We start from the raw sequence: 14,402 nt of genomic DNA, 5'->3' as shown, positions 1-14,402 counted from the left end.
AAAAAAAAAAAAAAAAAAAAAAAAAAAAAAAAANAAAAAAAAAAAAAAAAAAAAAAAAAAAAAAAAAAAAAAAATTATAATTGACTCAGCTGAGACTAAATAATTAAACACATTACTCTAATCTCAAACCTTAGCCAAGATTTAAGAATGAAGGTATTTGAAAAAAGAGTAACTTTTGATTACCATAAAATTCAAATCCTTCCCCCAAATGAGCTAATACATAGATATCTAACCTTAGCTAATACATAGTTTCTAGAAGACAACTGAATGAAAAATTCAAAGAAAGATGCATCATGGAATTCACAGGCATCATCAAAATCTCTAACATTTCAAAAGCACCAATTAATCATACAATCAATAGTAACAGGGCTCCCAAGATCTATTTCCTTATCTTCATCTAACTCTGGGATACAAATTTCAGAGACACAATTTGTGTGAAGTAACATAAACTCTTAACTGACTCAGATATCAAAATTTATTGGTCGGTCAATCGTATAATCAGACGAGCGATAAACAAAAATGCAGACAGGTTGTTACCAGAAAGACTTCTGGCTCAATAGATACAATCCTTGTAATGCTTGCACCTGAAAATTTCTGCACTGAGGATGCAATGGAACTTAACTACCAAGAACAATTTTGGCAGGAAATGAGCCTTGAGATGCTGAGAAATAGGAGAGCTAGTACCAGACCTATGCAAAATGCAGAAACCCAATATTACAAATGTGATGGTCTAAAAAATTAATAACAGATGTGAAAAATATGAAATGTGCATCAATTAGGGATTATTGCAATTGTCTTGGTTAATATCTAGAACGATCGATGATGTATATCAATAATTACTCTTCCACTCCCCCTAACTACAAATGTGGTAAATAGTCTTATGTGAGTCAATTAGTGAGTATTACAATTATCTCACTTAATATCTAGATTAAACCCAGCAAAAGAAAATTTTACTCCTAAAAGAACACCGATAAGGAACTATATTAAGATGCTTGGTCAGTGAAGTCCGAGGAGCCAAAAGGACAATTTCGACTACGATTATAAAGAGAAGCTTAGATCAACACTATAACATCCCTGCAAAAGCCTTACCTATATTTATGCAGCCTGAGCCACAGGTTCAGATGAATCTGATGTATCCAGCCTGCAATTTACAGTGAAAATAGTAAAAATTAGACCCATCAGGTCCTGACAGTATCCCAAAAGCAATTCATCAATTTATAAATCATTTAGAAAGAGAAGATCTCTTAACATTTCAGTGTCGTGGAAATTCTTTAAAAACATTGGCTTGAAACCAATGTTTTAAAGGCTTTGAGGGATATGCTCTTTATGTATTAGGAGCGGATTTTTAAATTTGAGTGATGCGTCTTGTTATGATCATAAGAGACTTGTGCCTCCATGAAATACAGAGGATTAGAGCCTCTACACCTTGAAATAGAATAATATTCATTTGTTCTCTATTCTTCAGAAATATTACAAGAGGTTTTTCCAATCCGTTAATAGAGAAGCATAACTATAGGAAGAGAAGTGGTTAGGCAATTTATACCAAGATACAGATTTATAAATATGATCTTGATTTTCTAACATACTATGAGTTAGGTAACTTAGACAATTACCACAAAGGTTAAAGACAATTTTAAAAAGTTGATTTTGTTATAACAATGCTGAGTTTTAACCGATTTTTTTCCCCTGTTGTACCTCTATATAGTCATTATGTTTTATAATGCATAACTTCATCATTTTATGTTTTTTTTTAAACTCAATTGAGGCTTCAGCTCCCCTGGTACCTTAAAGGGAGGAAAAAAAGAAAAAAAGAAAAAGCCTTGAGCTCACCGTTTAGCATTTGAAAACATTGATTGAAACTCTACATTAAATAAAGACTTCGAATAGAGTTGAGGAGCTACTTTTGTAATCTAAATTTGATAATCTATAGATTAGGTCTTTTGCAATCACAGTCTCGGCATAGCCAACTAGGAAGTCATTTTGTTACCTTCCAACTTTGGGTTAGAATTTCTTATTTCAGCAAAGTTCCCAAGATCTCAGATGTTACTAATAATAAATGATAAGTATGACACGTCAAACAGGACTAGGAATCTTTAAGTAAATGAAGAAATGAAGAGAAGCGTAACTGGTCAGTGAAATCCTTCCATTCAGAAAGAATGATACATCATAAAACCACTATGACATATATGAGTAGCGTACCTTTCAATTCCTTCCCCGACTCCCACTCTTAGAAAGTTACCAATCTTCACTGGCGAACCCACTTCCTTGGACAGGTTATCCAACAATGTCTGAAAAATAGTTTCAACATATTTTTTAACTTAATCTGGAGATCTAAGAAGCACAGGAGTTCCATGACAAATATAAATATATATAGCATGCATGATACGTAATAATCCATTCTTGGAAGAAATAGGTAATATACAATTTAAAATTTACTAATGAAGTTCACACACATTTACAATGAATTTGCAGCTTCTGAGATCTTTGTTCAAAGTGGACTCCTTGCCATTATTATTTGATAATTAATCGCTTAAATGTTCCTCCTTTTATCTTTCCTGTTTTGAATCCTACCTTATGAGCCCATCACCAAATCCGTCATGATTTTCAGAGAAAAAAATGGTAAGGGTCTGACATAGAGTAATGGTCGTGTGTGTATAAAATAAAAAAAGACACAGTTTTATACAGTTAGCCCTCTAGGACCTTTCCAATAAAATTGGAACTAATGTGTTAATTTTCACTAGGTAAATGTTTATGTTCTTCAGTTGCCCTCAAACAATAAATTTGGATCTCGCAAGTTATTCCTAGTAAAGCATAGCCAGTCGACGAGTGAATGCACACTCAAATAGAAGATAGAAAACTAAGATTGGCTCATAGTCATCTGTATATAATTTATCTTCTCTTGAACATTAATAAAAGGTTTCCAGACATAATAAGTACAAATACAGACATGAGACACGGATACGGCATGACATAGACACTATGAAATGTCATTTTTTAAAAATCTAGGACATGGACATGACAAGGACATGTTTATTAAAATATATATTATATTTATACAAGAAAATTCAAATTCTACAAGTTTATGCATTTACATGCTTAAAAATATGAGTTTAGTATTTCACTCTCAAAATTTACCATTTCATGTCTATTTATGTACTTGACAAGTGTTCAGATGTGTCTAACAAATGGTGAACCTATACCGACTTTGTACAACTATTGTGCTAACAAGTGCCAGATATGTGTCCAACAAATGTTGGAGTTTGCAAGTGTTGAATACAAACACGCTAGCTAGACTAAAGTGTGTGTGCTAACCAATAACTTCAAAATATCTAATTTACATCTTACTCTACAAAATAAAATGGGAATAGCTTCAAAATCTATAAATTAACTAATATGGCATTATGCTTGGACATTAAATGTACCATTATAACCAATATTTAAAAGAACACGCAAAAAGGCACAAATTTGAAATCTTAAACAAAAGCATCAAAATTCAATATAATAAACCAAAAACACACTCTCGCCATTCACTAGCTTGCAGACCCTCTTTTTATTTGGGTTGATGATTAATTTTTAATATTATCAGCGTACTAGATTGATTCCTGAGAAAATATAAATTAAGAATATGATTGGCACCTCACCTTTATATTAATACTATCATTGACGATAAACTTTTGCTCCATAAGAACAACTTCTTCCATGTACTTCCGTAACCGACCTTCAACCATTTTTTCTAGGGCCATTCCAGACTTGCCAGAAGTTTCAGCCTGACATGTGATCCATTTACATAAATATGACATTAAACAATCATAAAAAATGATATGACTAAAATAAGAGATCAAATACCACAAACTAGTCAACATCAAAATTTATCAGGGAAAAAAACAAATGTAACAATGATAAGTCCAGGAAAAGAGCACAAACACCACCATACATTTAACCAAAAAACAAAGTCTTTACCAGAATCTTTTTGAAGTATAGAGACTAAATTAAACATGCCTAAAAGTTCATTGACCTATTAGAACTTTTTAAAATACAACTAAATCAACATAACCCTGTTAGCACAAAGGTAAATTTATAATCTAATAAAATATGTAACTCTGTATTTCGAGGATGGTTACTAGGAATTTCATTTGAAAGTAACCTCTGACTAAGTGTGCCTCTTGTTCTTAAAAAATGACACATAACAGATATGTAATGCAATATTGAAATTGAAAAAGGGTGTGGAGAAGGAAATAATAGATGGGAAAAGAAAATATCTTGGACAAGCAATAAACTAAAACTTAATAAATTCTACATAGTACACAGACCTGAGTCTGGAGAATTTCACGTTCGTTCTCTAATGCTTCAGAAGAAACAAGTTCCTTTGTCAAGAACAATGGCTTTGCAGCCACTATATGCATCGCTACTTCTGATCCAACACGTTGAAGAGCATCTGACTGTGAACTAACACCCTCGACTTCAAGAGATAAAATTCCAGCAATTCGACCCAAACCTGAAAATTACACAAAATGAAAGTTAAGACAAAAAATTTACCAAACTTAGTTGATACTAATTTTCCCATTTGCAGAATGTCATTTAATTTATATAAAGAAAAAATTTCATCCTTAAGTCCCAATTGTCATTATGCACAATTTCTTTTATTTTTTAGGAAACCAAACCTTGATTGAGAAACATGAAAGAAAATATAACGGCATACAAAAAAAAAAAAAAAAAAAAAAAAAAAAAAAAAAAAAAAAAAAAAAAAAAAAAAAAAANAAAAAAAAAAAAAAAAAAAAAAGCTCAACAAAAGGAAGTCTTAAAAGGTAGACAAAGGGACTCTAGTCCAACAAAATCAAACCAAGATCATAATTACAAAAAGACCTAGTGACTGATGCTCATAAGGAGACCTCCATTCATAAATAATTTTTTGAATGGTGTTCTAAGGTTAATTGAGCAAAATCTGCACTTATGTGGAATAAATGTGGAAGAATCAAAGTTGGTTCAGTTTGCCACAAGGCTTAGTTGTAAGGTTGAGTCAATGTCGTTTCTTTATCTTGGCCTTCCTCTTGGTGGATAACCCAAAAAGATCTCTTTTTGGCAGCCTGTTCTTGCCAAGATTAAAAACTAGATAAATAGATGGAAAATATTCACCTTTATCAAGAGGTGGACGTTTGACTTTTAGCAACTCCTTTCTTTTCGCTTCATCTTTTTTATGGTTTTTTTTCCACTCCTCATTAGAGTTTGTATTTTGAGCACTAGTCTCTTTTCATTTCCTTGATGAAAAGTTTGTCTCTTGTTTCAAAAAAGGACCTTTAATACCGCCACTTGTCACCCACTTAAAAAGATGTTGGTCATATCGACTTACTATAACCTAGTGCCACAAAACATTAAGCTCTGTAAAAGAACTGCCACAACCACTTGGCCAACAAGGCCTCCTTATGTAATTTTAGGCACCCAATCCCTGGACCTCCTAGCTCCACAGGCATAACCACCCCCTCGCACTCCACTAGATCAGATCCGCCCCCCTCATCCACACACTGTGCACAAAGTTCATAACATTCAAGAAAATTATATAAGAAAAGAAGGCTAGAAGCACTACAAGCATTCATAAAATGACCGCCGTTGGTGTTAAATGCAAAAGCATGCACCATTCAAGATATGTTTAATGCTTTTCAAAGCCGAAAAACCTGAATGCCAGTCACCCAAGGAAACATATATTCCATCTCTAAAACAGGACAAGACAGTTCAAGTACCTGGTTGAGGACTTGTATGGAGGTATGTAGAAATAACACCACTTGAAGATGCAGACATCAAAAAACCTCGTCTTAGCTTAATATTCTCTCCCATTATGCCTGCCACTTCAGTAACTGCATTAAGAGCTGTTGTTTCTCCACTAATTTTTGGGTGTTCAAGATTTAATTTCATTCCCTGACAAGCGGAAAGAATTACATTACAAATGTTGATTAGATATTCTAAACAAGGTTTGTTCAGCTATGATTCAATTAGAAATGTATAAAAACCGAAAGATATCTATTTGCATTTGATTTTAATCAAACTTATAAGAATATTATCCAAGTTTTTCAATGGAGCACAGTCCAAATTAGAGAAACGATAATACCCATTTACACCTGGTCTTAAGCACTCAAAAGGGAAACGATTATTTATGAGAAAAAATAGACGGGGACATTGTTTTGAGTATAGCTATCAGCTCTCCATACCACATCTACATAAGGCATCGTCTGAGAAAGTACAGCAGTTCACAGCATTGCAATCAAGAACATAAAAAAGAGACCTAAGTAGACTGAGCATCTCCAGTTTAATGATCCTCCCCAATTCGTCTTATTTTGATTAATGAATTTTTCCTTTCTTATAAAAAAAAGATCCTCCTGGAGTTGAATGTGAATGTTATCATTTACCGAGAAGTTAATAAACTAAGAAGACAATGGAAAATACCTTTTCAAGGGCTCCTAAACTGTGATCTCTAACCAATGCCACTCATGTTTCCTAGTTTTCACTCATCATTACTTGCATCCATAAAATAGGAGACCAAGTTACAAAAATTCAAGCGAAATAATTTTGACAAACATATTACCTCCAATTGCTCTAGACCAACAGGAAATGTCCCAGAAACGTTATGAGACGAGCTTTCAGATAACAATGCTTGCCTTGCTAAAGATAGGGCCTGGATAAAAATTATACGATATCTTATAAGCAAAAGAACAAGGCTTCCTGAATAAAAAAAAAACTATACAAGTTCGTACAATCTGCACACGATTGTTTACATGCATAGAAATTCACACGTATTCAAATTGAAATGTTGCATAAAAATGAAGGCGAAATGAAAAAACTTACCAAGTATTGAAAAATCTCGTTCCTAGCAACAAAGTCAGTCTCGCAATTAAGTTCAATAACAACAGCTTCGGTTTCATTTTGAGCCAAGGCAAGTAGGCCTTCAGCGGCAGTTCGAGAAGACTTTTTCAGGGCCAGCACCTTTCCTCTTTTTCTCAGTTCCGTCTGTGCCGCTTCTGTAACACCAAGTAATTAACCAACATTAGATATCAGCAAATGAAACTGAAAGCAAAAGAAAGTTTCAGAAACTATCACGATGCCTTACCAATATTCCAATTGCAATCAATAAGAGCAGCCTTGACATCTTTAATAGGTGCACTAGTTCTTTCTCTCAGCTGCTTGATGAGACTCATCTGGTCCGAGACAGCAGGAGTTTCGACACTAAATCTTCTCAAGAGACTAAGTCTCGAACTAAGAGCAGAAGTAGCATCCTGAGTGTAAGGAACTGAACCTCCATATCGAACGCCTTTAACAACAAACGCTCTAGTAGTAGTAGAACTGGAAAATCCATGCCGACTCGCATTATTCAGCAGCCGATTAGAAATCACAAATCCAAGGGAACGTTTTGCAGCTCTACAAAACGCCATTCCAGCATTCACAGCTTTCTCTGAGAGCAGTAAAACAAAAATGATTATAGAGGAGAAAACTTAGCATCAAAGTATCAAAATAGACGAGAAAGAAATCCGAAATGGTTTCCAAATAGCAAAATCAAAGAAAAATGTAATAAGAGGTTAATCACAGAGAGGTTTAAGCTTTGAATTGAATATGAAGGCTACAATGGAGATAGTGGGAACCAAGCCTGACCGTTTCACAGGACGGGAAGATGAATGGAGCTGGCGCGCGACTGGTTAATTCAACAAACAGTGATACAAACCATATATTTTCCAGTTTACAGCTTGTTTGAAGCGAAGCACAGGGGCTTGAAGGAGTGACTTCTTTTTTTTTTTTTTTTTTTTNTTGTAGAATAGGGATCTTAGCGGTTGTTGATTGGGCTTGACCCAATTATTTTGGGCCTGCAATATTTCGCTGATTGGGCTTGGCCCAAGCGTTTTGGGCCTGCACTACAAGATTTCGTTGATTGGGCTTGACCCAATCGTTTTGGGCCTGCAATATTCCATGATTGGGCTTGGCCCAATAGTTTTGGACCTGCACTATTTCGCTGGGTTGGGCTTGACCCAAGCGTTTTGGGCCTGCAAGATTTCGCTTATTGGGCTTGACCCAATCGTTTTGGGCCTGCACTATTTCGCTTATTGGGCTTGGCCCAAGAGTTTTGGGCCTGCAAATATTTCGCTGTTAGGCTTGGCCCAAGCATTTTGGGCCTGCACTATTTCGTTGATTGGGCTTGACCCAAGTGTTTTGGGCGGTTGAAGATTTTCTATAGGCCTTTCGTACCATAGTTCATTCGATAAATAAGTGTTTACGATTTAAAAATCTATAATTTAATTCTTAAATAGAAATTATTATATATATATAAAAGGATTTAGTTTGCTAATAAGTTAAGGTATAGTGATCGGGTTGGTGAATTTCTGAGCGATTCGAAATTTACAAGCTACAATAGATCACAATTGAAGTAATTCTTAGTTAAGTGATACACGGGTCAAAATGTCGAATAAAAAGGTACATCAAGCAAATAAGGAATAATAATAAATAGTTTTAGAAATTTATTTTTCAAAGAAAATTACTTCTGAAGTTAATCTCATCTGATTTTTTTTTTTTTTTTTTTTTTTTTTTTTTTTTTTTTTTTTTTTTTTTTTTTTTTTTTTNTGACGCCTTATCACCAGATCGATCCACCGTCCGCTGTGATCGCCTCCGTGTCTTACCAACCAAGGTTCTTCCGATTCAATTCCACTTCTTAGATTCCTATTAGGATTTTTTTTTCTTCCATTTTTCCGATCATGGCTGCGATTCGATTGACGCCGGAAGATGCCGAGTTGTTGCATCAGGCTCGGGCAGCCCCATCCGCTGTCGACCTGGTCTCCGACGACGACCGATCAGTGGCCGCTGACTCTTGGTCCATCAAGAGCGAGTACGGTAGCACCCTCGACGATGACCAGCGTAATGCCGACGCGGCTGAGGCTCTTTCTGCTGGGAATTTGCGTGCCGCTTCCGATTACAGGTATGGCGTGGTTAATTCTTTTGAATTGTGTGAATCTTACTGAAAATAGTTGAAACGCAGTTCGTTTGAAACGTTGTTTCTGTTTGGAAGTTGGTTATTTGGTGTTTTGGTTTCTCTTTAGGATTGATTCCCAAAGCATTCAATGATCGTGTTATTCTCGTTGATTTCTGAAATAAATGAATATGGTTCTACGGCGCAATTCATGTAGATTACGTTTTCTCTTACGCTTATATTATATTCCTGATGGTGCGAGTGGATCCTCATTTCTCCAGTCTCTTGCCCGTTCTTTCCTTAGTACCATAGACGTCGGGTGGATCTCTTATATTGTTTTTCCCTTTAGCTCTTCAATCTGTAAGTGCAGTAGAACTGTTGTAGTTGTGTCCTTTTCTCTTTGCTTAGAGATTAGATCTATGTTTCAATACGTTTACCCGTAACTCGCGTAACAATCACTACATGCTTAGAGACCATCGTGGGTTGGCCTGCCAATGACTTAAAGGTAGTGGGTTCAAACCATGGTGTTCATACCGAATATCCTATAAATTTTCTTGGTAACTAAATTTCGTAGGATCAAAGGCTACCATATAAGGTTAGTCAAGGTACACATGAGTAAATTCAGTCACTCATAGATATCTATGAAAATTTTGCTTAGAATCTCTGTGATGCACAGGGGAGTAGAGTATTTCGTTCTTAACTACTTGATCAGATTAAGAATTAATAATATTATTAACCTGGTATAATGAGATTCAAGAAATGGCCATATTTTCATTCTAAATAAAACTTGTTTCATTTTTCAGTTCTGACAAGGATGAAATAGAAGCAGATACCGAAGCCGTGTCATCAATGCTAGGTCTCCAAAGCTACTGGGATTCCCAATATGCTGATGAATTGACAAATTTCCGTGAACATGGTCATGTTGGTGAAGTCTGGTAAGTAAGAATTTCTTAAGGTATCTTGTTTTCTATTATTCTTGTAATATCATTATGTCATTGGTATTATGACAAAAGATGTAGTCAGCAGTTCGCTGCACTTCATTTTTGTGTATGTTTTTTGGCCTTCTATATTATTCAACTATGATCATATTCTCTAACCACTTTCCTCGTCAATATACTATATGTTAGTACTCTCTGTGTACTGCTGTAGTTCCGTTGAGAGATTGAAGAACTGTTCCTGGACTATTTACTTTTTGAGCAGGATATTAGTTACTAGTGATTCAAAGGATGATTATACGTGATTATTATTCTCAATAATTCATCTTGAGGACTATGTTTTATTTGTAAATTCAATTTGGTTTGTTAAACTTGATTCACAAGTTAAACTTCAATGATAAAGGAAAAAAAAAAAAAAAAAAGTTAATTTAGATTGCTGGGTAGAATAAGAGAGAGACTAGACTTTTATTTATCTAGTTTTCTATTTTTATACTTCTTTCATTTTTCAGGTTTGGATCTGAAGTTATGGATACTGTTGCTTCTTGGACAAAAAGTTTGTGTTCAGATGTTTCTCAAGGTCAGTTTCCCAATCAAGCTGACAATGCAAAGTCACAGAATGTTGAACAGGATTTCAAATTCTTGGATGGTTGGAGTGTACTTGATATTGGGACGGGAAATGGTTTGCTGCTTCAAGAATTTGCTAAGGAGGGGTATGTTTTGATGTGCCTTTTGATTCTTGCTAACATTTAAGAGAAGCGTTTTCTTTTTCTCTTATGTCTTATGTCAACTGGATAGGTGTTAGTTTGGGTTAATAAATTGAGTAGGTGAAAGGATATTGTTGGGATATTTTATCTCTTTTTAAATATGGAAATATATTTTTGATGATAGATCCTTTTTCTCTTGTTGACTTCTCCGTTGGAGGCAAAAATCTGAAGTGAAGTGAGCAAAAGAAAAGGGCCCTTTTCTTTTCACTCCTCTTTTTTCTCCATTGGTTGAAAAATTCAAAGAGATGCAGCCATTGATTGGCACACTAGTTGATAATGATGGAGATATTATATTTGGCCATAGAGATCTAAAGCTTGATGCTTTATACATGTCTTGTAAAAGATCTATTCCCTTTTTTAAGTATACATTGGCATTTGATCAAAGGAGTTATGACAATTTGGAATTTCCTTCTTCCAATGAAAGAGGAACGTGGTCTAATGTTACTCTCTCTAATCCATGTATCTTCTAAATTTGAGAATGACAACCAATTAACAGACCTTTCTTTCATATTTGACCAGTTATATATACTCTGGGGGAATATCCACTAACCTAAGATTGTCAAAAAAATATAGTTTTTTTTTTCTTTATATAAGAAACTAAGCTTTCAGGGAGAAATATGATAGAATGATGGCCTAGAAAAATAGCCAACACAAAAGGAGCGAGCCCAAATTGAGAAAAAGGACCTTCAACCTAAAAGAATAACGCCTTCCTGATTATGAAAGGCCTTTATGGTAACCACCCATATGGAGGTGTTGAACCTAAATAACTTCCAGACTTGCTGCATATGCTTTTCTTGGAGGGCTTTCTCTTGAAGGAAAAGTTTAGTTACTTTGGTTAAACTTTATATATGGATCTTTTGGAATGAAAGAAACAGAAGAGAGCTCTCGCGACAGGGAGAACGATATAGATTCTTAGAGTATGTGGGCAGCATTTGTGGCAAGCCACTTCAGGGTTAATCTAGGTGATTAAGACTTTTGCACACAGCTAGAAGGTTATAGGTTCCCAGTTATCCAGTGTTGTTAAGTGATAGGCTCTAGTTTTGAACTCAATTTAATCATTAAGGATATAAGATTTTAGTACTAACGGATGAACAATCTCACAATTGCATCAGTATTTACTGATTGTCATCTTGCAATTGCTTGCAGATTCTCTAATTTGACAGGAACTGACTACAGTGAAGGGGCGATAGATCTTGCTAGAAGTCTTGCAGAGCGAAATGGCTTTTCCAATATTAACCTTTTGGTATGGCTTGCCACGCAGATATTTTGATTACCCAACTTATTCAAAATCTTTTCAGATCTCCTTGCCTCTCTCTTGGATGTACTTTGAAACATAGTTCCCTTCAACCCACTAAATTGGTGGTGTTTCTGGAATATGGGAATTTTAAAAAAATGAAAAGGTTTGGTGAACGACATTGTCACATTTTTACTGGGGCTGTAATATGACTTGTGTGGCACATATGATATGAGTAGTCATTGTCGATCTTGAGATTTAGGTGGCCTTATTGGATAGAATTAGATTAATAATTTTTTAAAGGGTAAATTATATTTTTTTACCATAAATCTTATCTATCTTTGTGTCTATTTTGATCGTTTTAAGTTTTCAAATCTTAGTTTAAATTCTTGGTTTTGAGAATTAGATCTAAATGGACTTACTGTTGGCTGTTTTTCTCAGGTAAGGGACAGTAATTGATGCATATTGACGAATTTTATTTGGGAGACAGAGTGGGCATGATTAGTCCATTTCTTAAATCCATCCAATTGTTTGTGAGATTATGTTGCATCTAAGTATCAAGAAATGATTGTTAGATCTGTATTTCGTCAACCATAGGTAGCAAACATGATTTGAAGTCTTAGAGATGATAATCGAAACTTTCGAAAGTTCAGTAAATAAAATGAACGATGTACGTATTAGATAAATGGTTATAGTTGTTAAATGCCCTTGGTTATATTAATTGGTTTGATGCCTTTATGAGCTATATAATTGAGTTATTAAAATATTCTCGATCAAGCATGGTAGGGTGTAGTTTGAAGTTTTTAGCAGTGTAAACATAAACATAAGATTATCTGCAGATTCGAAAAGCAAATGGAAGCAGAAAAATTTACAAGCAGGAAAGTTACAAACTAGTTTGCTAGCAACCGTCTTAGAATTATTCAACTCATCCCTTGTGCTACTCCTATTTGTTGAACGTGTCTTATTTCAAGGGTATTAGTAAGGACATATATGTTGAAATCTTACTTTAGTGATTCATGAATAGTCAGAAAACAGTAGATCGTTTATTTGTTATGTAGAAATATTTTATAACTTAGTTTATGCCTGATGTAATGCAATCATCCTAATTGCATTGTTTTACATGGCTTAGGTTGATGATGTTCTTGAGACAAAGTTGGAAGGGAAATTTCAACTCATTGTGGATAAAGGAACTTTAGATGCAATTGGATTGCACCCAGATGGTCCTATTAAAAGGTAACGATAAGCAAGTATAATCCTCCTCTAATGCTGTTGTATCTGGACTGTTTCTCATTGGATCGGTGCTCGCTCGCATAGATCATTGGCGGCATATGCTCCAAAATAAATAGATAATTGGTGATTTTCAAGTTTCAGTTCTATAGATATTACTGATAAAGAAATTTACTGTTTCCAGGATCATGTATTGGGAATCTGTATCGAAACTAGTGGCGTCGGGCGGGTTACTGGTAAGGCTTTTCTTTTCCCTCTCCCACTGCTCTGGCTGAAAAAAGAAATTTGTTAGTCTTCCATGATCTATCCTAATGTGTTCTTGGGACACATGACAAACTAAAAGTATTTTTTAGTTTGAAACCTACGGCCAGCTATTTAAATTTTTGTAATTTTATTAGTCTTCCAACATTCAAATATTTGAGCATGTGAGATTAATGAAATGCTTGCGAGCTGCCTGAACACTCCCTACCATCATTTTTTAAAAATTACATCGCATGTTCTTTGGCAAATTCGTTATTTCATTCTCTTAGAGCTAGTGCATAGACATTGCATCCGCCCTTTGCTGAACTGCAATGCAACTAGAACCGACTCCTGGTAATTTCTGTAGGTGATCACTTCCTGCAACAGTACAAAAGATGAACTTATGCAAGAAGTTGAGAACTTTAATCAAAGAACGGTTGGTTCCGCAGCAGAACCCGAGTCGTCTGATGGAACACAAAGAGAACTGCCTACATTTCAGTACCTCAGTCATGTTCGTACGTACCCAACATTCACCTTTGGAGGATCTGTGGGATCTCGCGTTACCACTGTGGCGTTTCTTAGGAAATGATTGTGTTCGATGTCATCTTGGATCTGTTATGTATGTTACGCCAATTTATGGATTTGTAGTGTTTGAGCCTTACCACTGTTTGCCCCCGAAGAGTCGATGTTTTTTTCTTTTTCTTTCTTTGTTTTTTCTTTTTTCTGCTCGAAAACCACGAGACTTCGTTTGTCGTAACTTTTGAACCATTTTGAGGCTTTTTTTTTAGCTTCTGCTTAGGGAACTGATGTAATTACAGTGGGGAGTAAAGTGAAAATGACTGAATTACAGGTTCATGTTAGTGTGGTATTGAGATCCCAATGTCTTTTTCAGGATTTCAATGGACGAGTTTAAACTAAATTCGTCAGGACATGAATCACTGAACCTACAAGTTGCCATTTGATGTTCTATTACTTTGCTTATCAAGTCATTCACAAACTAAATTCATTTATTTCTCATTTAATTACTACAAAACATTCATTTATTCTCGTCAATTGTGTTTATT

At 34.9% G+C, this 14,402-nt stretch overlaps 2 protein-coding genes across 2 annotated transcripts; one reads left to right on the top strand and one right to left on the bottom strand.

The window, feature by feature from the left end:
• Positions 1 to 268: 268 nt before the first annotated feature.
• On the bottom strand, positions 269 to 7,778 carry LOC111789341 (elongation factor Ts, mitochondrial-like). Its single transcript, XM_023670076.1, has 10 exons — positions 7,636 to 7,778; positions 7,097 to 7,438; positions 6,835 to 7,007; positions 6,575 to 6,664; positions 5,736 to 5,910; positions 4,311 to 4,495; positions 3,642 to 3,767; positions 2,200 to 2,288; positions 1,090 to 1,141; positions 269 to 689 (listed from the first exon to the last, which is right to left on the bottom strand). Exons 2-9 carry the CDS (start codon positions 7,416 to 7,418, stop codon positions 1,096 to 1,098), a joined length of 1,206 nt encoding a protein of 401 aa, XP_023525844.1. The 5' UTR covers positions 7,419 to 7,438; positions 7,636 to 7,778; the 3' UTR covers positions 269 to 689; positions 1,090 to 1,095.
• An 823-nt stretch (positions 7,779 to 8,601) lies between these two features.
• Positions 8,602 to 14,281, top strand: LOC111788391 (EEF1A lysine methyltransferase 2-like). The gene is made up of 7 exons (XM_023668722.1): positions 8,602 to 8,947; positions 9,742 to 9,873; positions 10,383 to 10,583; positions 11,784 to 11,880; positions 13,001 to 13,104; positions 13,283 to 13,334; positions 13,706 to 14,281. Exons 1-7 carry the CDS (start codon positions 8,727 to 8,729, stop codon positions 13,925 to 13,927), a joined length of 1,029 nt encoding a protein of 342 aa, XP_023524490.1. The 5' UTR covers positions 8,602 to 8,726; the 3' UTR covers positions 13,928 to 14,281.
• The last annotated feature ends 121 nt before the right edge of the window (positions 14,282 to 14,402 follow it).

This window comes from Cucurbita pepo, chromosome LG02, assembly GCF_002806865.2.
Source record: "Cucurbita pepo subsp. pepo cultivar mu-cu-16 chromosome LG02, ASM280686v2, whole genome shotgun sequence".
NCBI classification, from domain to species: domain Eukaryota; kingdom Viridiplantae; phylum Streptophyta; class Magnoliopsida; order Cucurbitales; family Cucurbitaceae; genus Cucurbita; species Cucurbita pepo.
This window is presented reverse-complemented; position numbering and strand designations above follow the sequence as displayed.